The sequence below is a fragment of the Eublepharis macularius genome, chromosome 2, assembly GCF_028583425.1.
Source record: "Eublepharis macularius isolate TG4126 chromosome 2, MPM_Emac_v1.0, whole genome shotgun sequence".
NCBI lineage: Eukaryota > Metazoa > Chordata > Lepidosauria > Squamata > Eublepharidae > Eublepharis > Eublepharis macularius.
Genome location: NC_072791.1, coordinates 24,112,994 through 24,138,749, shown reverse-complemented (window position 1 = coordinate 24,138,749; position 25,756 = coordinate 24,112,994). Strand labels below are relative to the sequence as shown.

At 48.0% G+C, this 25,756-nt stretch overlaps 1 protein-coding gene across 1 annotated transcript in view; it reads right to left on the bottom strand.

Moving 5' to 3' along the window:
* The window catches only part of BEGAIN (brain enriched guanylate kinase associated), a 260,162-nt gene that overhangs the window by 107,507 nt on the left and 126,899 nt on the right, over nt 1-25,756 (bottom strand). The window contains exon 3 of the mRNA XM_054972391.1: nt 13,873-13,962. Within this exon, the coding sequence (XP_054828366.1) occupies nt 13,873-13,962 (90 nt within the window). The remainder of the gene's footprint in view (nt 1-13,872; nt 13,963-25,756) is intronic.

Here is a 25,756-nt window from a genome sequence, read left to right as displayed (position 1 = left end):
TTAGATTGCCCTACGCGGCACTGAAGCGGCACGTAGGGCAATCTAAACTCCCCTCTGTCTGGAGATCAGGGGGCGGGGCCACCAGCCATGTGACCATTTTCTCCGAGTTCCACCACCTCTTTTCCCAGAAAAAAAGCCCTGATTCCAACCCTGTGGTTCTATGATTCTGTACCCCACCCATCTCCCCATAATGGCTTCCATTGTTCTCTCAAATGGAGGCAGATCCTAATCCAGCACTCCAACCACAACACCATGCAGCTTCTCTACCTAGAAAGGAAGGGTTAAGCACTTCTCACCTAGTGAGCCTTTCCCAGTCTTCAAAGCTGTTAGTTAGCTGTTATAAAATGAGAAAAATTCTAATCATGGCTTTTAAAGATAGATAGATAAGATAGAAACGAGTCCAGTAGCACCGTTAAGACTAACCAACTTTACTGTAGCATAAGCTTTCGAGAATCACAGTTCTCTTCGTCAGATGCATAGATAAGATAGAGGAGGGATGTGTGTGTGTGTTGTGTTGGGGGGGGGGAGATTGTTGAAATCCTGCTTTTCTAATGCAGACCAACACAGATAACCTTTAAAACTCTTGCACAGCAAACATGAGAATAAATTAGAATGTAGAACATTTTTTTGTCCTAATTGGAATATGCTGTACAGTTTTTATATCTACTATCTGCCAGGCTCTACCCTACTCCAATAAACCCTGGCCGTGGCAGGGAATGATCTACACAGAGAATGTCTACACATCTCAGTCTTCTCTCCTGCTGCAGCTAGATCAAATATCCTTGGAGCTGTGCCCAGTTTTATATTGGGGGAAAAAATAATTAATTAGGCCACTTTCTGCCTCTGGACTGAACAATTTCCATTGCCTCCGGTGGGAACTGAGCATACATTTCTAATTGGGAACCTTCCTTGGCTCAAGGGAGTAAGAAGGATATCGTACGCACAGTAAAAAAATGAGGATTTTTGGATTTAATGTACCAGTACAACCTTATAGGCGTGTAACTCTATATGGCATATAAGAAAATAAGCTAAAGTGCTTGATGCATGGGTGAAAGGAAGCCGACACGTCTGATACAGAATACTGGTAAGGACATGAATGCAGTGTTAACTCCCATTCTACTTCGACTCCTGATAGAAGCAGTACCAGTAATACATTTTACAATGAAAGCCTAAAACAGTTATGCCCTTCTAATCCCAGTGAAGTCAAGAGGCTTAGAAGAGTGTAATTCAGTTTAGGATTGCAGCATTAACAGTGAAATCCGAAGCAGTGTTACTCCAGCCTATAGGATTTCACTGAAAATTACTTTCATGCCTTGCTCGATATGATTCCCAGCATCCTTCGCTTCCCTCTGAAGAATTAATTTCTATTGAACATCATAGCAAGCAAAATTATGTAGGAATATAGGAGATGAAAAAGTGATTAGGAAAGGAATGTATCATTAAGAAGACAGTCAGAAGGTGGATTTTCCCCTCTGTATGAGCAAGCTAAGATTTCGATGAAGAATCCAACTATAAGGAAACTGCTTTTTTATTTTATTCTGCTGCTGGTGAAATATTACTCCTTCCCTCTTTCTCACACAACTGTAACATTGACCATTAAGCTGTAATGCTTCACCATTGATTAATAAACCATGAGGCCACAGAATTTGAGTCCAGTGGCACCTCAGAGACCAACACGATTTTCCAAGGGTATAAGATTTTGAGAGTCAAAGCTTCTATTGCAGACCAACTCGGTTGCCTACCTGAAACACAAGGCCATATTTTATCATGGATCCTGGATGTATTATCTGTTTATTGATTTTATGATGAACTGTTATTTTATGAATTGTTTTAATATTTGTATTATTTTTTTATAACTGCTGTACCTCACCCTGAGCCCACTTGCAGGAAGGGTGGGTTAGAAATGTAATAATCAATAATCAATAATTAATAATAATGTAGGGTTGCCAAATGGCTGACAAATAAATCCTGTTCCTTTAATAGAGGCTAAATGGGCTACTATTTAGCAGGTGATGTTACTTAGCTCCACTCCATGAAATACTTCCAACTGCCCACTTGTGCACATTAAGCCACTATCAGAGAGACAGAACATGGTCTCCAGGCCTCTTGGCAACCCTACCTGGATGCCAGGGAAGCCCTATGTTCACACCCTTCTGGGAATCTGGACCTCCTTCTGTTACCCAAATGCTCTCTGTGGTCTCTGATTTTCCTCCATCTCTTTCACCTCGACTGGCCGGAGCACACCTTCCCTCCACCTCCATTACATAATGCACAGCATACCCTGAAATCAATAGAAACATCATTGGAAATTTTAATTACTTAAGGTTGGATCCAGTCAGCTTTTCGGCTAGTGATTCCCTGTGACCACCAAGAAAGGTAATGCTGGTGACAAAAGCCAGAGGATAGGGGCTGTAGTGAGGAAGGGAAATGGGATCCAGTGGAAAAAAATGGCTGAATCCCAGCTTTTGCTTTAGCCAGTATGTGACATCTGTGTGTGCAATGTGCCACCAAGTTGCAGCCAACTTATGACAATCCCATAGGGTTTCCAAGGCAAAAGACGAATAGAGGTAGTTAGCCATTGCCTGCCTCTGCAGAGAGACTGTGGACTTCCTTGTGGTCTTCCATCCCACTACTAAACCAGGGCCAAACCTGCTTCTAAGAGCTGATAAGATCAGGTAAGCCTGGACTATCCAGATCGGCGCTCTAATATCTAGTTATAAATCAAGCATTGTTGCTCTGTTCATTGAGAAGATGTAGCAAAATGGGGTGAAAAAACAGAATTTCCTAATAGTTCTCCACACTATGATTGGACAAACTACAGTTCCCCATGGTTAATATAAGGCATATGCACACAATACCACTAGCATGAATGAACCAACACTGATTGCTTTTAGGATGATGTTTAATGATCCATTTGTAAGCTGCCTTGGTTTGTGTAAGGGAAGGCAGGATCAAAATGGTTTAAGTAAAATAAACATTCTAAGCCGGGGCAGCTGTTTGGCCACTGAGTGAAACAGGATGCTGTTCAAGTCGCAAGAGATTTTTTTGGAAAACTGATAAATTTATTCCAGAGCTTGCATTAAAAGAGTGGACCCATGTAATACAGTTAATGTCAATTCAAATTACGCTCCCTCACATTTTGGAAGGTTTGTCTGTCTTCATCTTAGCATACCATCCTTCTCCTCTTTGGACAGTAATAATTATTTTTGTTCCAGTTCACGGCTTGATGGAATTTGAAGTTTTCATCTCTTAGAATTTTAGTGAAGACAGTCATCCAGACACAGCGTAAAGAAGCTTTGAATATCCTATTCAGGTTCTTGCTATGCTTATTTCAAAAGAAGCCATGATTTTAAAATAGCACATAGAGAGAGTCAGCGTAGTAACGATTAAGAAGATAAATTAAGTCCTCAGCTCTAACGGCAATTTAGCTTTCAACTGAATGCATTGCCTCAGGCAAGGCAATATTCTCCCCTCAGCTTCTGCAGACGGTATAGGGGGGGAAGGAAGAAACAGAGGCCCTGGACTACCTCAAAGGGTTTTATGTGGAGAACTCTTGAGCACGTGGCAAAAGTGTTCTGTGTGTGCGCATTTGTGTGACTGAACTAATCTAGTATACTAGACAGAATTTGACCTGGATTCAAATGCCTCACAGCCTCACTGGGTAAATTTTATTGGGCCACTCTCTCTCAGCTCAACCTGACAGGGTTGCTCAGAGAATAAAGTGGGCTAATGCCCATGAATACTGCTCAGAGCTTAATAAGAAAGATACAATACAAATGTAGTCACCACATAAATTACCAACACCGCCTATTAGGGTTGCCAGGTCCTGTGACTGTGAGTCCCCTAGTGGGAGACTGGGACCCTGGCACTTGCGAAGTGCTGAATCTGTGTCTTTGTGTGTGCGCTCAGTGCGTGTGCGCTCATCGCGTATGTGCTCCTGGTGTGCATGATGACATCACTTCCGGGAAGTGACATCATCTTACAGGTCAAAGGGCAGCCCGGGAGTACTCCCGTGCTCAGCAAGGAGGCTGAATCGCCCCCCTGTGGGCCCAATTCAGCCGAAATGGGCCTGTTGCGGGGCATGAGAGCGCTCTGTGATGGGCTGTGTGGGTGCGTCCCCCTGCTGGCTAGGTAAGTGGGGGTGGGGGGAGGAGGAGGGAGCAGGCGATTCCCCGCCCCAGGCGGGGGACTGGCAATCCTACCACCCACCTATACAAATACTGGAAGTGCCTGAGAAGAGTGGAGTTTGGGGAGGATGTCACATCACTTCTGGATGACTCTTTAGGAATTTCCTCTAATCTCTATGGTAAAGACCACAGAGACATGGAGAAATGCCTTGAGTGTCACTATGGAGACCATTTTCCAGCCATTTTTTCTCCTGCTCCTCAATTTCTCAAAGGGAGGAGTTGCCCACAGGTGGGCAAGTCACCATACCATCAGGATATGGGCTGAAAAAACTACTGGTCTTGGTTGCAGAGCTGTGCTTACTAATTTTGATCATTTCTCCCTACTTGATATTGCATTTTTAACAGTGTGCCTTGCCTCAAGTAGTTCAAGAAGAAAAGTGGATTTAAAATATCTTAAATAAATCATTCAGCTCATAGCCTGCCCAACATGAAACACGCCGTCTGCTTCTGTGGATTTGTGAGGGGTTGTTAGAACAATCCTAAACAGCGTTACTCTCTTCAAAGTCCACTGTGATCTCAATGGGCTCAGAAGGGCATCAGTCTATTTAGCACTGGACTACATGACAGGAGTCAGCGGCGATCTCATCCTCCCCTTCTTCTGTTGTTTTACAGCAGCTGTTCAGCAGCTCATAACGGTGCCAGTCAGCAACAACAGGCTACTTCCAGGTTGCTAAAGTCCTCTGCAGTATGCAGAGGTGTCCTACGCTCCAAATCGTAATCTGTGCATTTGAAATTTCACCTGGGTCTTGTAGACCACTTTTGGGGTCTTTGCTGTATTATTCTCACAACACAATACTGGTCAAGGAGGTTTCTTTGGTGGTTTAGGGGTGGTGGTGAAGATGACTGCTTCTCCTCCTGGCAGATGCCACTTCATAGTTTCCCAAAGCACATGAAATGCATAAGAACAGCCTCTGCCAGGACTGCAGGCAGGCTTCCTTGCTACGAAGGGCTGTCATTTCCAGGTGGGGCTTTAGGGCAATGATCTTCTCACACTCCCCCCAAATGTTTTAATGCCTCTTGCCAAGCCCACATGCCTCTGCCTGTTTCAGTGTCTGTGAGCATCCAAAGCACACAGATTACATAAGAATAACTGGTTTTGAGATCAGAAGCTTTTACACACTTACAGCAAACACCATTTTAAAATAAAGGATAGCTTAAGTTACCCCTTTTAGCACCCTGCCGTTTTCCAAGCACAGGAGCTGAAGAAGGATTTCCTCCCAGGATTATAGTGAAACAGCACCAGCACGACATACCGGTTAGAGAGTGTCAAGCTCGGTATGAATCCCCGGTTTGCGATAGAAACTCACTGGGAGACCTTGGGCCAGTCACTCTCTCTCAGCCTAATCTATCTCCCAGGGTTATTGTTACGAAGATAAAATGGTGGAGGGAAAAACAGTTTAAGCTGCTTTGCGTCCCCATGGGGAAGAAAAGAGGGATATAAATTCGTATTTTCCCCCACCTTGGAGAATCTTGAGTGCAGGGGCAGACTAGCCATTATGCCCCCCCAAGACCTTTCCTGGTAGGTTGAAGGGCAGTGCCAGTGTCAGAAGGGGAGAGCCTGGTGAGGCACAACGGAGGCTGCAATGAGGCTCGAGAAAAGCTGTGGCCAGCCTCTTAAGCAGGCAGGCTGCCTCTCCCTCCTTCCTTTTGAGCAGGAGGCAGAGTCCTTTTACAGGACAGTTTTCTCCTTCCAGTATGCCCCTGCTTGGGCAAAACTGAACAATTCAGGTAGACACAGCCTGAAGTACTAACACCCACCAGTCAACCCTAGCTGTCACTGATATTTTAAATGTGTGCGTTTATGTGTACAGATTAGGGGTGTGCGATTTGGGTTTTGGATTCGGGTAAAGTATCCGAATCAGACCCGATTTGGAATGATTCGAGATTTCTGAATTGAGCCCAGCATGCTGCGCCCGATTTGGAAACCCTGAATCAAAGCTTCCCGAAGCGACATGGAAGGAAAGAAGGAAGGAAGGAAGGAAGGAAGCGAAAGAAAGAAAGAAAGAAAGAAAGAAAGAAAGAAAGAAAGAAAGAAAGAAAGAAAGAAAGAAAGAAAGAAAGAGAGGGAGGGAGGGAGGGAGGGAGGGAAACACATGGAAGGAAAGAAAGAAATCTGAAAGGGGGGAATATTAAAATGGATGTGTGGTGAGAGGAGAAGAGAATAGAAAAAGCTTAGAAGGGAAGCCAGAGATGGAAGCATTGGGATTGCTTGCCTTGCTACTCTAAAATGAAATACACACTGACAGTTTGGGGAGGGGTGGAGAAAGGAAGGGCTGAAAATGAAAAGCAATCTGAAAACAGGAGGATATTAAAATGCATGTGTGGTGGGAGAAGAAAAAAGAATAGAAAAAGCTAGGAAATGGGAGAGAAAAGAAGATCAAAAGGCATAGTTGGCAGGGATGCAAAAGTGGCTCTGCGGTCTCCTTTCCTCTTCTCTCTTTTCTACAGGTGGAGAGGAAGAGCTTGCCAGCTTGCCTATTTCCTCCTCCTTCCCCACTAACATAAACTGTACGGCCACAGCAATGCTCAGAGACCTCCAGGAGCTGCATGCGGCTCCTGGGCCACATTTTGGCTACCCCCGATATATACAGATTTACATACAGATTCTAAAATCTCTATTTTTTTCTGAAGTTCCTAATTATAGCTGATCAGTGTGTCATGTAATGTGGTGCACTCATAGGCTCTACCGTGGTTGCAGATCAGTGCCTAGAGAATCCAAGGCCCCCTTCTCATCTTACGCTCAAAGCACAATCTCAGATAGAGTCCAAAATTCTGGATCATTTCATCTGTTGCTTTATGGTAGTTTTGCCGCACTTTGCCACTCAGCAGGGAGAGGCGACTGCTGGAAAAGAAGTGACTCCATTGAAGGGATCCATTCTGCAGCTCCTCCCAAATCAAGCTGACCCTCCTGCAACATGACACCATGATGAGATGCCATAGCACCGACAACGTAAGAAGGGGAGCTAAAGTGCCACGGTCTAAACAGTTGTCTGAATGTCACAGTTCATCTGAGCAGGATTCTTCAAACAGCATTGCTTGTTTTTATTAACAAGAGGGCTGCTTTTGCTGAAAAGAGATTTCTGAGGGTTCTGTACTGAAGAGAGGTGAAAGCTGAATGCCTGAGGAAGACAAATTACTCTGCTGACAGGAAATACAGATGGCTTGCTGCCAAATTCAATGATGACTAAGGGAATCTAAGTAGGCTGGACATTTAAGCCTAAATCGTCATATTTTAGTCTTCTCAGCCTCTGTAAAATACAATTCACTTCAAATTATACTAGACAGACGGATTCGTTCTGGATATCTGATTTTTGTGAGGTGAAGGAGTTACTTTAATGAAGTAAACCTTCTTATGGTAGAAGGTTTAATGAAATTACTCTGGAAAGGGAGTTACTACAGCTTTCTCCTGTAGCCACAAGATCTAGCCTAGCTCATCAAGAATAAACTGAACTGTTAAGACAGCCAAAGAGAAAGCTCAGCCAGGGCCTCTTGCTGCCACCTGACCAGTGCTGGCGGGGGTGATAGGCCCAGTTTCACCTCCTGCCTCCTCTTGTGCCACCGTTGGGTGGGTTTGAGCCAAGCGGACCCTGTGATGCTGGAAGTGGTGCAGTGCTTCTGGCCACCAGATGCCTTTGAGGGCAGTGGCCTGCTGATAACTTTCCTGGTAAATGTCATGTCTGAGCCCCATCCATGCCAATGCTAAGGCTAATGCAGACCTGTCGTTCTGAACAAATGTTTCATGCTGTAACTTGATCCCATATTGCCAATGCCATAAGTGTTTCTTTCACAGGCTTATTGCAGGTGCTTATCTAACGGACTGTAGAAACTTCCAGTGCTCATGACCTTGTATACTACTCACTCCCGTGCATTGCTATGTCTTGCTCTCTCAGTGACTCAACTTGATAGTACAGCTATGCGAGACATTCTCAGGGCAAATTCGTGCCAAAAGACCTATTTACTGTTGGGAGGGGGAAGCAGCAAATGTGTGTGTTAAGAGGAAAGATTTCCCCACATGTTACTATTCCTGTCAATCTTGCTCTTACTGCTTAGATGCCTATCTTGCTTCTGAGTAACCCTATGGATATATCTATGGAAATGATTTGATTTCTGAATAAAGCCATTTAACCAAGAGCCTGGATTGCTTGTTGCAATGGTACAGGGGTCTATCTGCCATAGCCTGTCATCCATAGCCTAACAGTAAAGACCGATCTATCCTTGTTGCTAATGCATAGTGTGGCATTGCTACAGCACACCCCAGATCCCTGGAAGCCACAAAAGCACAGGGCATACATGACTGGTGAATTTGGGAAGCAGGGATGGAGCTTGGAAAACCAGCAACAACAGGAGTCATTACTAGTGGAAACATCTTCAACAGCATTTAGTAGGAACCCAGGGCAGAAATGGTATTTCTGGGCAATACAGTAACTGGATATGTGGGAGAACAGAGATCAGAGACTTGAAAAATAATTGGCATCAGTGTGTTTTTTAATGGACTCAATTAATGGATAATTTACAAATAGCGAGAAGCAGGAGGCTGTCCTTGGCAGGTATTATTACTGCAATAAACAGCTCTGCTTCTGAATCAGGTTGGTTAATGGTGTATAATTTCCCACCTATGCCATTTAGTGATTCTAGACTAGGGTATTGGCAGGTATTTTGCTGTGTCTAGTGCCTGATAGCTGAGACACTCAAGTGATTATCTGCATGCACAAGTGAGCCAGATACAAGAACACACAGAGAGAATTTTCATGTTGGCTCACAAATAGTTTTCAATGGCACCAGTTTGTCACTGTCCAGCTTCCAGTTATGAAGGCCTGATTCACACATACGTATAGTTCACTTGAACTCTCTGCTCTTGACTACTGTGTACTTGATGAGGCACAAGAGAATATGTGAACATTCACACGTGCAAGCCTTACTCATTTCATTTACAGTCCACCTTTCTCGCTGAAAACCATAGATAACATACAAGCAACAGAGAATAAAACTGAGTTATAAAATCAGAAAACTATGCCGTAAACATGGTGTGATACATACAATGTAACGGGCTTGCATGTTTGAATGGGCTACCATAGATTGAAAACAACGCCAGGTCACTTCAAACAATGTTCACAGCACAGTTTTCTAATTTTGCAACTCAGTTTTATTCATTGTTGGTTGTATGTCATCTATTGTTCTCAGCAAGAAATGAAGTGAATGAATGAATGAATGAATGAACAAGCCATTGCTGGATAATCCAACCATGCACATGCATGCGTATAAAGTGGGCCAAGTGTATAGTACATCCCCAACGTAGAGAAAACTTCATGCGCTTGCGGATCAGATCTTAGTGCTACCCTGCATAGCCTAACCTTATGATCTGTCCTACGTAAGCATAAATTGAGCTGAAACGGAGAACAGTATGAAATATGTTCAAGGCAGATTGCATCAGAAGCCGACCACAGCTTGAGACCAGAGCTTTGAGCAAGGAACAAACACTTGTTAAAATTCTCCTAACAAGGACTAAATGCTGTTCCTGTTGGCAAATTGTCTCGAAAAGGAATGGCTGGTTTAACAGATGTTGAAACGAGTTCCTTGCTCTGCGGGTGATTTTTGCCTGAACTTTGTTGCTTTCCCAATTCATGGACTGTTCACTTATTTAAAGAACCTTTTCAAACCCCCCCCCCCCGCAATTTACAGTTTAACTCAAGTTATTACTGTACAATCTTTGTCCTTTTAATTTTCAGACCTTCAGGACGCTGCAATTCTCACTCAGTTTGCCATTTTGTCTCCTTCCCAGTAGTGCCTTTTTCATTAAAAACTGACACCTCTACTGGACTCTTGCACATTGTGCCCCATGGTGCAGAGTGGTAAGCGGCAGTACTGCAGCCCAAGCTCTGCTCACGACCTGAGTTCGATCCTGGCGGAAGCCGGGTTCAGGTAGCCGGCTCAAAGTTTACTCAGCCTTCCATCCTTCTAAGGTTGGTAAAATAAGGACCCAGTTTCCTGGGGGTAAAGTGTAGATGACTAGGGAAGGCAATGGCAAACCACTCGGTAAAAAGTCTGCCAAGAAAACGTCATGATGTGACATCCCCAGGGGTTTTCGTTTTTTGAGAAAAGAGGTGGCAGAATTTTCAAGAGGGAAATGAGGAAGAAACACGCGGGATTCTTTGAAATAATATTATTTTCAAGCACTATTGCTGAGTATTTTCAAGAGGTGCCGGAACTCCGTTCCACTGTGTTCCCCCTGAAAAAAAGCCCCAGACGTCCCCCATGGGTTAGTAATGACTCGGTGCTTGCACAGGGGACTACCTTTACCTTTTCTTTACTGTACTCATAACCGGAGGTGTGTGTGGGGGGCATTGTATAAAGCAGGCCTTAACAAATTTACTTTGGTTTGATGAGCCACCCCCAAAATTCAGAAGCCAGACTTAATTTACAGCCTTTGAGGTTTTAGATTTCATTGACCACACTTTCTTATTAGTGTCACCACAAAATCTAATCCTAAACTCTTCACAGTTTCTTGTCTTTTTAAAAACCTATTAACAAAAGTGTTGTAGTGTATGAAGAAATACAGGGTAACCCTGGTTGTCGACAGAGAATCTCTGTCCTCCCCTCTGTCCCTCACCTTAATAAGCTTTGTACTTCTACTGAGAATCAGCAATGAGAGCTGAAAATACTAGGTGCCATAATGGAATTTCTAGGCACCATGGTACTCTGGAGGCTGGGATTTGTCAAGGTCTGGTGTAAAGGTCTTGGAAGAAGATCCATTTACTCTTGTGTTCACAGAAATGCATGTGGGATGGGATCCCTATAGGCTTCAATACCTTTCATTCATGCCCCCCCAGTGGCCTTTAGGTGGGTGCAGATAATGCCAAGTGCATCTGGGTACTACCTATATAGGACCTAAGCAACTGATGAAGTTGATGGTGCATGTGATGCAATAAAGCCCTATTCCATCTAAGGGTTAACTCATAAACTAACTGCTCAGTTCTGTTAAGAAGACACACCTGGTCTAAGACGCTCTTGTTCTCAGTTATCTCCTCAAGGCCCTTCAGCTAAGAGAATGGCTCTAATTTATTTCAGGGGAAGAAAGAAGTAAATGACATGATGGTTCTGGAAGATTCCCTGAAGTGGGGAGTTCCATTGGGTAACACTGGTCAGATAGTAGAGCAACTAGAAATCTATAAGTTAGCAGGAGTCAGGGTTTCAATGAGTTTTTTGGCCTATGGATTTTGAACAAGGCACCCCTTGTATCTCTACTATGAGCTACATACTATTGGCCTGAATGCCCTGCTACTGCTTAACTAATTGCTGTATACTCTGGAGTGGATTACCAGCTGAGCTCCATGTATTAGTTAGATCAGGTATTTTTCTTGTTTTACTGCTTACAGATCTGCTGAGACTGTACTGGCTTCTAATAACTGCATTCAAGTGTTAATTAATAAAGATTTCTAGTCTTTATTTCTGAGTAAGACACCTTTGCCAGGGTTATAGAAAAGGCTCTTCTGGGTTCCAGGCATTTGGAACATAGAGCAGAACCACAAGTGACAAAAGGCACAGATTGGACACTTGTCTGCTTCCCTCAAGTTTTGGCGGGAAATGTAGGCAGCTTGGCGGAACGTTGGACAAGTGACAGTTGAAAGTCCATTGAACAGCAGTCAGAGAGCGAAGCTGCGAGACCAGGATGCCTACATTTCCCATCAAAACTTGAGGGAAGCAGACAAGTGTCCAATCTGTGCCTTTTGTCACTTGTGGTTCTGCTCTAAGACGAGAAGAACGTTTTTCCCACTCTTGCCCCTCTGAAGAGCTTAGGCCCTGCAAGGAAGCCCAGTTTGTTACAGTGCACTAGAAACCTTTCTGCTGCATTGTGGCTCAAAACTCCCCAAACTGGGACATGTAATTCTTGAGGGGGGAGTGCCAGAGCAGAGTCCATGGCTGCCCACCAAAGGGACCTCTGAGGTGCATGGTAGTATTTGGATGCAGAGTACGGGGCTAAGCACAGAGACAGAAACGTTAAAGTAACACACACACCTCTGAGTTTCTAGTTTGATTTGGAAAGTACATTGATCTCTGCATGCTGTCCCAATTGGGTGGACACTGCTCTGCTCCCAACAGTAAAGCCAAAATGGTGGCATGATATGGTGGAGTGGCATTGGCTGTGACAGATGGTGCACTCCGTGCATTATTGATGCACCTGTGGTCATGAGGAAACGGAAACCTGTGTGTGCCTCTTATAACATTATCCAGCAAGCCATGTTCAAGCTACTTGTTCTCAACATGTGTAGTGAAAGCATGAGTGAGGCAAGTGAGGCACAGCACGAATGAGGTGGGGTGGGGGCAGCTCCCCTTAAATAGCTTGCTTGCTGGACCTGAGGGAAACCTGACCTGAGGGAAAACTGGCCTCCTCAGGTCCGGCACCAAGCCCTACCCTGCCGGCAAGCCCCCCAACTGGCCCTGATTGACCAGCTGGGCATTTTAAATTGATTGGGCCATTGGCCCGCCCAGGGGATCCTGGGAGGCCAGAATATGGCAGTCGTCATGACTCATGCCCCTCCGACACTCTGTGGGCAGCAAATTGGCCTCCCAGGTAAGTCTAGGGGCAGTTACTTCTCAATATGAGTAGTAAGAGTATGCAGAATGAGATGAATTGAATTATGTTATGTGAGGTGAACATGGGTTTCCCTTTCCAGGTAACGGCTAAGTATTTGTTGCCATGTGCTCAGCACCATGTGCACCCTGCAAATGTCCAGCAGGATAGTTAAAAAGCTCGTTTCACCCTATTTAGTATTACTGGGATCTTCTCCTCATCTTCTCTACCAATGGCAACTGTGCTATGTTCCCATGGTACAAGCAGTGGTAGCAGCTATTCATCCACAGAACTCTCTTGGCTCATAAGTCCATCGCATCTTTTGGGAATCACCAGTGCCACATTAATAATTGTTTTGTATGCCTTTTCCCATAAGGGAAGGGATCTTTAACTGAGCTCTATCAAAACATTTTCAGTCACTGTAAAACGTAACAGGGAAGACATAATAATTTTATTGGCTGGGGGAAATCTTCCAATCCAAAACAACAACACAAAAACAAAAACAAATTAGTGCAGTTGGAAAATTCCATAACAATAACCCCAAAAGTCAGATGAATCATAGTGCGGGCTTGGTAGAAATGATACCAGAATACATCATGGCTCTGCCAGGGATACTATTACTGCTTTTTCTGCAGAGAGGACTGTATTTCTGGAGGTCAAAGATACAATGCAAAAATCATCGCAAGCAGACTGCTAAAAAACAAGCCGTCTAACTCAATCTTTGCCCATAATGGGATGGTCAAATTCTGATAGCAGCTCTAAAGACAAGTACTACCAACTTGTCAACCAAACTGGCTCCTGTGCCTTTAACAGCAGCATGCGCTGAAGAAATCAGCAGGTCCAGCCTTTCATAAAATGGCAGCAAGGATGATCATATCAAGCTGACCTTAAAGGCACGAGTCAAAGTTGGCAACTCAATTCAAAATCCTTCTTGTTTTTGCTTTCCACAGGCTGCCATGAAACAAGCCCATGTGGACATAATCCCAATTTCTAAAATGCCCCATTTTTTCCCAGTTCAGGCAACTAAGATAGTACTTAAGGGTGGAGATGAAAACAAACAACAGCAGAAAGTTATAACAGAAACATGAACTTGATAAAACGTCACCATTTAATTACCTGTCCCAGAGGGTAGGTGAAGATTTTGCGAGCCTGCCCTGCAGTATTCTAGATTGCCATAGGCAGGTTGGCACCCAGGAATTTCGTACCCTGCAGCATGAATAGAGGATAAACCATAGCTAGGAATGGCTCAAAACAGACATCCATGTGGTAACCTAGCGAAGACACCCTGCATACAAGCAGGCAACAAACTGATATGGGTAGTTATGGGATTCGAAATAAGTTATTCATTTCTTGATGCGTTTTCTCAGTGAGTTCTACTAAAAAGTTGTTTCAGGCCAAGATAAGGGGCTGACACGGGGCTAATCAGGGCTTTTTTTCTGGGAAAAGAGGTGGTGGAACTCAGTGGGTTGCTCTCAGAGAAAATGGTCACATGGCTGGTAGCCCCGCCCCCTGATCTCCAGACAGAGGGGAGTTTAGATTGCCCTCCGCGCCACTCAGTGAGGAGGGCAATCTAAACTCCCCTCTGTCTGGAGATCAGGGGGTGGGGACACCAGCCATGTGACCATTTTCAAGAGGTTCTGGAACTCCGTTCCCCCGCGTTCCCCCTGAAAAAAAGCCCTGGGGCTAATGAACTTGAGGTTGTGGTTGTTGGGGATTTCCCCCCACTGTCAATGTCCCACCACTTTTGTAATGAACAGGTTTCTATGCTGCAAGCCAAAGTTGGGCTGCACATGAAGACCACCCATGTACCTGTGCACTGGCCAGGATGTCTGAGACCTATCTCTATAATTAGCCCAGTTCACAATGAGGTTTTTATGCAGAATGACAAACACCAAAGGAATGATACGGAGAACATTAGCAATCAGAGTTAACCAACCTTATTTTGTAGGTTAATTTGTAGGTTGATTAACTGGTTCCTGGAACTCCATTATCCCCTCCCCCCTCAAATGAGCAGTTTGCGGTGGATTCGGAACCAAAGGACATGGGAGGTCTATGATATCATCTCCTAGTGTTGGCCTTTAACATTAAAAAGCAGCTTAAGGGAAGTAAGGGAAAATTTGTATTGGGACTGTGATTTTGGGTTAGGGTACCCACTACTTTTACCACCTGAAGCTCCATGGCAAATTCTGTTGGGAGGAAGTGCAAGAAGGAAGGACTTAGATGGGAATACCTCCACTTCTCCTAACCCAAGTGTCTCCAGCCAAATTATAAATGTGAGAATTTTTGGAATGTTGAGACCAGGTAGTGTGTGCCACCACAAAATGGCTTCCATGAGAGGCGGGCAGGACCAACCACAGAATGGCTGACGGACGCAATCACAAATGACTGGAGGTTCCAAGCATCCTCCTAGGATGCAGGAGCTGTTTCTGAATGGATGTTCTCTGCAAACACAGAGGTTTGGGGTCTTCTGAAGACCCCACCAATGAGGTAGAGGGAAAGCCAAAGTCAGGCCCCCGCTCAGGGGAAGAAGTAGTCACCAGGAAACGTTCCCAAAAGGGGAATCACTGCCTTATCACTAATGCCATGAACCAAGTTGTGAGAGTGTTGTGACTGCTTTTTAACATTAAAGATGACATCAGGAGATCCGCTCACACGCAGAATAAAGCTGGATTCCCAGACAGTTAGTTTCTATCCAGCAACCATGGATTTCTGCAGTACCCCTGGGAACCAGATAAATGAGATTTCTGTAATAACCCCCTTAAAGACTACCCTTAAAACTAACAAATTTATTGTGACATAAACTTCCATGAGTCAGTGCTTGTGCTGGTGAGCTGGTGGGGGGACTGTAGCAGACTAATACAGCTACCCTTCTAGAATTAGTTTTCTAGGGGCGTTCAGTATACAACAAACTCCACAATTAAAACCAACAGCTTCAGACTATGCAATTGACTTGACTGGTGATTGCACAAAATCAATGCGCCCTGGGGAAAAACATTAGCTCCATGAACGCACCTGATAAACATTGCATGGTAGGAATCTACAAATCACAGGAACTGTCCCCTTAACCTCACTGACAGTGTGTCATGGAGCCAGCAGGGGGTCTCCAGGAGATTGAGAAGAACTTTGAAACAACAACTTGGAAACCATAAGATCACACTGTGATTGTTATGCTCATTGATTTTTTTGCCTTTTGCACAGTCTGTGCAAGTCGGCAATGACCAGATTGTCTTTTACAACGGACTGGTCCCATCCCTCGAATAGCTTAAAGGAAAAAGACATTTCGAGGGTAATTTGACTCAAACTGGACTGAGAACCAGATTTTGCATGCCATGAACTGAACACAGCCAGCATGCAGAGGTTGAACATTTGCTGCAAAATGCAAATAAATAAATAAATTAAACCCAAAAAAGAGAAGATACTACAGGTCACGAGTAACAAACAGCTTATGCAGACTGAAAGCTCAACAAAAGATCAACAGGTAGGCATACAAGCAACAGGAACTGGTGTGTGATAATACACAACTGTGCGGCGCTAAAACCAAGCAGTAATCCTAGTCTTTAGCATGTATTTTGACTCTCTTCTATTTCCACTAAAACAACTAGGTGGCTTTGTTGAGGAACGCCTGGACTGAAACAAGGATATTCCTCCTCTCTTATGGTTATCTTCTAGCCTTCTAGGTTATCACTGCCTTATCTTCTAGGTTATCTTCTAGGTTATCACTGCCTTCAAAGAGACATCATGGGTAGATTACAAAAGCAACAAGTTATATCAATCAACTGCCATGCCTTCAAACAAAAGCAGCAACAACATCATAAACCCCATACAATTTCCCAATGTCAGCCCCTAAATTTTGTCACATACTCAGATAAATGGGCTTGCCCATTCATTATGGACCAGGTATGGTAAGCTTCAATTGGAAAGAAGCTCCATAAGGTGTGCACTAGAGGTGGGCACGAACTGGGAAAATACCGTACCGTGTAGTTCGTGGTATGTCACGTTTCATGAACTTTCACAACCTTGCCGCAGTTTGCGAACCGCTTCATTTGGTTTGTGAAAACCTCACTTCTGGAGCAGCAGAAGGTCACTTCCAGGGCTGCAGAAAGCCCATCCTCCCCGCTGCCTAGGAAACTGATTGATCAGTTTGTGAAAACGTCACTTCCAGGCAGCAGAAGGTCACTTCTGGGGCTGCAGAAAGCCCATCCCCCCCATTGCCTAGGAAACTGATTGATCGGCGCCAGGCTGTCTGCAGTAACGAACCAAAAAACGAACCAAACGAATCAGCCTAAAGTTTGTGGCAGTTTGTCAGAAAACCACGAACCGGTGTGGTTCGTGATGAATTTTGGTTCGTATTTCAGTCTGTGCCCGCCTCTAGTGTGCAGCACTGAAGAATAGAGCCTGCCCTTCTAACCAACCTAATATCACAACAGTGCCAAAGTTGAAAAGCCACATCCAGGGCCATGGATGCACAGTCTCAATCACATTATCAGTGACAGTGTCCATTTAGCAGTTCTGGGAAAGAAGAAGACTGCATTCAGTACCACTGCCAATAATCAGTACCACTGTTGTTCATTTGGTTAGGGTGAAGCATTCCCAGCCATCAGAAAGGCAACTGGTAGACTCGGCACTTTGCTTAGCATTAGGCAATTGTGTCCATAATTACTGCTTTCCTATGGCACCCAATGTGAGGTCATCATAACCCACTGCCCCTTTTATTACAAATCTCCTGTTTCTGGAGCACAAAAAAAGCTGATGAGAAGAAAGATGATCCATTCAAAATACAGTGTTGCAGGAGAGTTTAACGGATACTACAAACCACTAAAGAGAAAAATAAGAGGGTTCTACATCACAGCAGGCCTGACTTTGACCTAGAAACTAAACCTGAGACTGTCATACTTTTGTCACATCACGAAAAGATGAGACTCACTGAAAAAGTCAATAATGCTAGGAAAATTGAAGGCAGTAGGAAAAGAGGAAGACCCGACATGAGATGGCTTGATTCAGTAAAGGAAGCCAAGACCTTCAGTTTGAAAGACCTAAGCAAGGCTATCAGCGATAAGACATTTTGGAGGTCATTAATTCAGAAGTGACTTGACATCCTATAACCCTCACCTATTCCTCTGCCATCTGAGCCTGGCTAGCTCTGTCAGTAAAGCGTGCAGACTTAACGTCATGTCAGGTAATGTTTTTAAAAGGCAACCTCTTGCTTTTGCTGGACCAACATACCTGCCTGGGACCTTAGAAGAGCGCGAGGCTCACAATCAGGGGTTCATACTGAGTGCCAAAACCTATTATCAATGGAGGGCAAACAAAGTTAGGCTAATGATTCTAATCTTTAAAGGCAGTTTACACAGGATCAAGCCAATATAGCCTGTGGGGCCTTCTAGATGTGTTATACCCTGGGTAGGTGTAGAAGCACTAGAAGTATTTCTTGACTCCCTTCAAAGGGTCTTGAACGCAAAGATCTACTGGGCACAACATTCTGTATTTGCCTGTTCATTGGGGCGAGGGGATACTTCTGCAGCTATGTCTCCCCCCTTATCCCCCCTTATCCCCCCTTATCCAGCAACAGCAATAAACCAATCACATTTGGAAGGAAGGTTTCACAACCTATTGCGTAATGTAGGTTTTGTTTGGCTTGTTCTGGGAACATGGGAGACATCTTAAGACACCTTTCATAGAACACCCATATGCTTCGTTTTGACTATCTGTTTCTGGAAGCGTTTCCTCATGAGACCTCCTTTGTCACTTTTTTTGTGAAGTCTGGTGCATCTGGACTGTTTGTGCATTTTATGCAACATATTTTTAATCTGATTTGTTCTTAGCTACCTTGTTCTCCAAGGAGGAAAGATGGAATATGAATGCTTGTAAATAAACCAAACATACATCTGGCCTTGGCAAAAAGCACACAAACTGTTTTACACATGAAATTGTCTTATACCATATGTGTGTGTTATGTGCCATCAAGTCACCTCCAACCTATTGAGACCTTATGAATGAAAGACCTCCAAAGCGTCCTATCATTAACAGACTTGCTCAGATCCTGCAAACTGGAGGACGTGGCTTCTTTTATTGAGTCAAGCCAACTCGTTTTAGGTCTTCCTCTTTTCCTACTGCCTTCCACTTTTCCCAGCATTATTGACTTTTCCAGAGAATCTTGTCTTCTCATAATGTGACCAAAGTACGATAGCCTCAGTTCCTAGCAACACTATCAGTGGACTCTGTCCGGGGTCTGAGCCCCAGCCCCCAGACTTGACAAGAGGGAACAGCAGGTCAACCGGGCTGACGGGCAAACAGAGGGGGCAGCCAGCAGCCAGCAGGTCAACCGGTCAGCCAGCAGACAGTAGGTCAACCGGTCTGACTGGCAAGCAGAGGGGGCAGCCTGGGGACAGCAGGTCATCCCCTCCCACAGGCAAATGGAGCCAGAACCTGCCGGCGCCAGGGGCAAGAGGCAAAGGCCCAGGGCCTCAGGAGTCAGGGGGAGACAGAGAGAAGCCAGCAAGTCCCACTCCCCTGGGGAAGGAAAGGGGACTAAGCAAGGCAGAAGGGGGCAAGGGCAGAGGGATTGGGGGCCCAGCAGTCACCCACCCAAAGACCTTACCTAAGGAGGAGAAGCAGCAGCAGCCCCAACAGCCCAAAGCCACGCCCCAGCTAGAAAATAGTAGCCTGGCCCAGGAGTTGCCAGAAGCCAAGCCACTCCAGGTGGGGCTATTGGAGGCACTCTGCAGGAAGCCCTGGACAACCAGCCAAGGAGCCGCAGCTGGACCCACCTTCAGCCATCAGCTCAGCCAGGGAGGCCGAGCTGCTAGCCAGGGGACTGCAGCTGGACAGGCCTTCAGCAATCAGCCAAGGCAGGGAGGCTGGGCAGCCAGGGAACAAGGCACAGCTGGTGCTGGTCAGTGGGGCCAGATCAGCTACCCCAGCTGCAACTGCTTGGTGCAGCCCAAGACTGGGCTGGAAGAGGGGTGGGGCAGTGGAAGGAAGCCCTATAAAAGCTGGCTGGGAAGAGCCCTGTGGTGGTGGATGTGAGTAAGGAGTGATAATGTGGAGTGAGAGCGGTGCAATGCAAGAGTGGAGGTTTGGAGGAGAGTTCTGGAAGGAGGGGATGAAGAAGGACACAGGGGGCAAGCAGGCCAGGTTGAGCAGGCCAGCGAGTGGACTGAGAGGGAGTCTGGGTGAGGTATACCGCCCCTCCTTTCACAGAGCAGGGTCCTGCAGCATCCCTGGCCCCCCTATGACGTCAGGAGCAGACCGCCCAATGCCACGCCCAGCGGCAGCGGCGGCAAGCCCTGACAAGTTGGTGGCCCGTACGGGGAAAGCCGTTCCGACGCAGGCGCCAGTCGAAGGGATGTATCCCAATGCCGTAGCCCCAGCAGACCTCAGACTGTGGCTGGAGGAATGCTTGGACAGGATGTGGAGGAAGTTGGAGGCGGCCTTCCAAACAGCTCAGGCAGAGCTAATGCAGGCCGTGGAGCAGCGGATGCAAGCCTGCACACCCACAGCCTCCTCGCCAGTGGTATGTGCGTTGGCTTGGGAAAGTAACCCACCACCTGGCAAGCAGGTGCTGAGTCTATGCGCCACCGTGAGGATAGGCCAGCTGATCCTACAAGCCCTGTTGGACACCGGGAGTACAGTCTCAGCAATTCGGCCCCAACTCCTCCCAGCTGCCACCCCAGTGCACCGCTGGATCCCGGTGACGGATGTGATGGGCCGCACCCAGCCGTACCCTACGGCCCTAATCACGGTAGAGTACCTAGGGGTCTGCCACCAAATGGAAGTTGCCCAGGTAGCTCACCTACCCGTGCCAATGCTGCTGGGAAGAGATGCCCCGGGGTTCTTCAGGCTCCTCCAGCAGGCAGCGAAGAAATCGGGAAGAGACGCCCCAGGGATCGCCAGGCCTCGGCGGGAGGCGGCACGGGAATTGACAGACCCACAAGTTGCCACCACTCTGCAAGTGGAGGAGGCCGACGACCCGGGAGAGGGTCCCTCCACCAGACCAGGGGCAGAACCACGGACTGAAGACCCAGCTGGACCCCCAGCAGATCGCCCATTCTGTGATGCCCAAGGGGCAGATGAGTCCTTGCAGCGCTTGCGAGAGACAGCCGCTCGTGAGGAGGAGCAGGTGCGGGATGAACGGAGGTCCCAACGGCTCCCTCGCATTGAGAAGCAAGGAGGGGTTTGGGTTCGCATAGCTCGTGCCCCGAATGGCCAGGGAGAGGTCCGCCAACTACTTGTGCCAGCAGGCTATCGGCCGGAGGTCCTCCGCACCGCCCATGAGCACGCTTGGGCCGGGCACCTGGGGCACCACAAGACCCTGAGGAAGATCCTCGAGCGTTTCTTCTGGCCCTCGGTGAATGTGGACGTGAAGGCATACTGCCGCTCATGCCCCACCTGCCAGAGGGTGGCAGCGAGACGCCCGCCAAAGGCCCCTCTTTCCCCGCTGCCAGTGATGGGGGTGCCCTTCCAGCGGATAGCGATGGACTTTATTGGCCCACTGCCACGCACACCCCGGGGCTACCGTTTTGCCCTGGTGATCGTGGACTACGCCACACGTTTCCCGGAGGTCATTCCTTTGAAAACTATGCAGACCCCGGGGGTGGTCCGGGCGTTGTCCAAGCTGTTCGCAATGGTGGGGCTGCCCAGCGAAATCTTGACAGACCGGGGAGGGCCCTTCCGAGCAAAGGCCATGCGTCAGCTCTGTCAGAACTTGGGGATCCGGCAGGTGTTCACCTCTGCCTACCACCCCCAAACAGATGGATTGGCAGAGCGCCTGAATCAGACTGTTAAGGAGGCCCTGAAAAAGATGACGCATGACAAACCTCACCAGTGGGACCTGTATATCGACCCCCTGATGTTTGCCCTCCGAGAGACCCCCCAGGCCTCCACTGGCTTTAGCCCATTTGAACTGCTGTATGGGCGAAAGCCACGAGGAATGCTCTCCCGCCTGGTGGAGCAATGGGGCCCCCAAGCCAGCCCCCCAGCCCCCCCAGTCCAGGAGTACGTGAGCCAACTCCGCGAGCGCGTGCAGCAGTTCCAAGCAGAAGCAGGCCGACGGCTGGCCCATGCCCAGACACACCAGAAGGCCGCGTACGACCGGGGTACGCAACAGAGAACCTTCCAGCTGGGGGAGAAGGTCCTCGTCCACCGCACAGTTTTTCCCAGGGAGGAGGGGGACCCCTGGCGAGGCCCCTATGTGGTGACAAAGGTACTAGGACCTACCACCTATGAGGTCCAGTGTGGGCCTCGTCGACGCCAGAGGAAGACGCTCCACGTGAACCTGCTGAAGAGGTGGTACGAGCGGGACAGCGAGGAGTGCCAGCTGGCGGAGGACCCCCTGGAACTCCCGTCCAGTGAGCTGCCGTGGACCACAGAAGGCCCAGAATTCGAGGAGCCCAAGGTGGACCCCCAGCTCGACCCAACTCAGCGGGCCCAGCTACAGGCTCTATGGGCCCGGGTACCAGGCGTCTTCTCCCGCAGACCAGGTAGCACCAGCCTGATACAGCATGCCATCCCAACCGAGCCAGGGCAGGCGGCTCGGGCTACGTGGCGACCCATCCCTAGAAAGCGGTGGGAGGCGGTGGAAAAGGAGACGGACGAGATGCTCCAGCTGGGGGTGATTGAGCCCTCACAGAGTGCCTGGAGGAGTCCAATAGTCTTGGTGCCCAAGCCGGACGGGACCACCCGCTTCTGCGTCGATTACCGAGAGCTGAATAAGGTGGCCAAGTTCGACGCCTATCCCATGCCCCGAGCAGATGTGCTGGTGGATCACCTGGGGTCCGCTCGCTACCTGTCAGCTCTCGATTTAACCAAGGGGTACTGGCAGGTGCCCGTGCGACCTGAAGATCGGGAGAAAACAGCCTTCGCCACTCCCCAAGGTCTTTTTCAATTTAAGAAAATGCCTTTCGGGCTCCATGGTGCAGCAGCCACGTTCCAGCGACTAGTGGACCAGGTGCTGGGCAAGTGTCGGGCATACGCTATGGCCTACATTGACGACATCATTGTCTTTAGCCCAGACTGGCCCACCCATCTCCAGCACCTGGAGTCAGTCTTGAGAGCCCTTCAACAGGCCGGACTGCGGGCCAACCCAAAGAAAAGCCACCTGGGGTTCCGGGAACTCCAATACCTGGGCTTTGTGGTCGGGGGAGGACGAGTCAGGCCACCACCGGACAAGGTGGCCTCAATAGCCGACGCTCCACAGCCCAAGACCAAGAAGCAGGTTCGGCGATTCCTAGGACTGCTGGGGTATTACGGGCGGTTCATCCCCCACTTTGCCTCCCGAGCGGCGCCCCTGACAGACAGCTTGAGGAAGGGGCTGCCCAACCAAGTCCGGTGGACCCCAGAACTAGAGGCAGCTTTTAAGGACCTGCGGTCAGCCCTCTCCAATGCCACTGCCCTATGGAACCCAGACTTTGACCGGCCCTTCACACTGGCCACGGATGCCTCGGACACCGGCCTCGGGGCCGTGCTGACCCAGGAGCGGGATGGCGTGGATGTCCCAATTCTATTCCTAAGCCGGAAGCTCCAGCCCGCCGAGAAGCGCTACGCCACGGTGGAGCGGGAGGCCCTAGCGGTCAAGTGGGCGGTTGGGGCCCTGCAGTACTACCTGGCCAACAACCCCTTTGTACTGCTGACAGACCATGCACCCCTGCAGTGGCTCCATCGCATGAAGGCGCACAACCCCAGGGTGCTGCGGTGGTACCTCTCCCTCCTACCCTTCCAATTCACCGTCAAATACCGCCAGGGGGCGCGGCATGTGGACGCGGACTTCATGTCCCGCATGTTCGAGGCTGAACCGGACCCCCACAACTCAAAGCCAAGCGGGGAGGTGTGTCCGGGGTCTGAGCCCCAGCCCCCAGACTTGACAAGAGGGAACAGTAGGTCAACCGGTCTGACTGGCAAGCAGAGGGGGCAGCCTGGGGACAGCAGGTCATCCCCTCCCACAGGCAAATGGAGCCAGAACCTGCCGGCGCCAGGGGCAAGAGGCAAAGGCCCAGGGCCTCAGGAGTCAGGGGGAGACAGAGAGAAGCCAGCGAGTCCCACTCCCCTGGGGAAGGAAAGGGGACTAAGCAAGGCAGAAGGGGGCAAGGGCAGAGGGATTGGGGGCCCAGCAGTCACCCACCCAAAGACCTTACCTAAGGAGGAGAAGCAGCAGCAGCCCCAACAGCCCAAAGCCACGCCCCAGCTAGAAAATAGTAGCCTGGCCCAGGAGTTGCCAGAAGCCAAGCCACTCCAGGTGGGGCTATTGGAGGCACTCTGCAGGAAGCCCTGGACAACCAGCCAAGGAGCCGCAGCTGGACCCACCTTCAGCCATCAGCTCAGCCAGGGAGGCCGAGCTGCTAGCCAGGGGACTGCAGCTGGACAGGCCTTCAGCAATCAGCCAAGGCAGGGAGGCTGGGCAGCCAGGGAACAAGGCACAGCTGGTGCTGGTCAGTGGGGCCAGATCAGCTACCCCAGCTGCAACTGCTTGGTGCAGCCCAAGACTGGGCTGGAAGAGGGGTGGGGCAGTGGAAGGAAGCCCTATAAAAGCTGGCTGGGAAGAGCCCTGTGGTGGTGGATGTGAGTAAGGAGTGATAATGTGGAGTGAGAGCGGTGCAATGCAAGAGTGGAGGTTTGGAGGAGAGTTCTGGAAGGAGGGGATGAAGAAGGACACAGGGGGCAAGCAGGCCAGGTTGAGCAGGCCAGCGAGTGGACTGAGAAGGAGTCTGGGTGAGGTATACCGCCCCTCCTTTCACAGAGCAGGGTCCTGCAGCATCCCTGGCCCCCCTATGACGTCAGGAGCAGACCGCCCAATGCCACGCCCAGCGGCAGCGGCGGCAAGCCCTGACAGACTCAATCATATCAACCATACCATCTCAGGTTCATACTCCTGCTCATCCTCTAATGTGATCTATGCCATCACATGTCAGTAACGCCCTTCCGCCCTCTACACTGGACAAACTGGCCAGCCCCTTTGACAAAGAATTAATGGACATAAGTCTGACATCAGAAACCACACCAGTAAAAAACCAGTGGGGGGACACTTTAACCTTCCAGGACACTCAGTTGCTGACCTAAAAGTAGCAGTTATCCTGAAGAGGAATTTCAAAGAGGGATTAGAAAGAGAGACTGCTGAATTGCAACTGATAAAGATGCTCAAGACAATGTATCCACCTGGACTGAATCAAGACCTAGGCTTCCTGTCTCATTACCAATGCTGATTTCTCCACACCCACTACCCCTCTGCATACCCCACCCAATCCAATTATGTCTACTATTGACATTCCACGTGCTATTGTAATTCAGCATCTGAAATCACTCCACTGTCCAAGATATATGGACAGATAGACTCACATTTAAGCTGTATCTGAAGAAGTGAGCCGTTTAAAAAGGAATTTTTTTATAAAGGAAGACAATGCATAAACTTTCTAGGATTTTGGCCATTTTAGATTGGATGCAACTTTTCCAAGAGATGGGGTGAGTAGAATTAAGCCTTTCAAAGCCATTACAGAAATTTTGCAGACATCTCCTAAAGGCATTATGTCAATGAAATATTCAGCATGCTTTAGAAAAATTGGGTCTCTACTGCAGACATAAGCCTACAGCCTGACTCTTTCTGTGCTGGTAAATATGTGTACCTTGGACTGTAAATAGCATCTCAAATGATGGAATGTCCTCCATTTAAAAAAAATCCTTCAATACAGAAAACCAGGAGGATTGAGACAGAACTGATTGGGACAGAACCCTTCTTCCCCAAATCTAGTTTTCTATTAGGAGGGGATATTTTCATATAGATAAGCATTATATCATATTGACTGTCATGTATCTATCCTGCCCTTCCTCCAAGAATCTCAGAGAAACGTGGTTCTCCCTCATTTTATCCTCCCAACGAGACTGGAAGGTAATTACGGTGGTCCAGGATCACTCAATGACCTTCCTGGAATTTGAACTTAGTTCTCCTAGTTCCTATTCTAACGCATTAACTATTTTACCACAGTGTCTATTACTTGTGCAGCCCAGACACAGT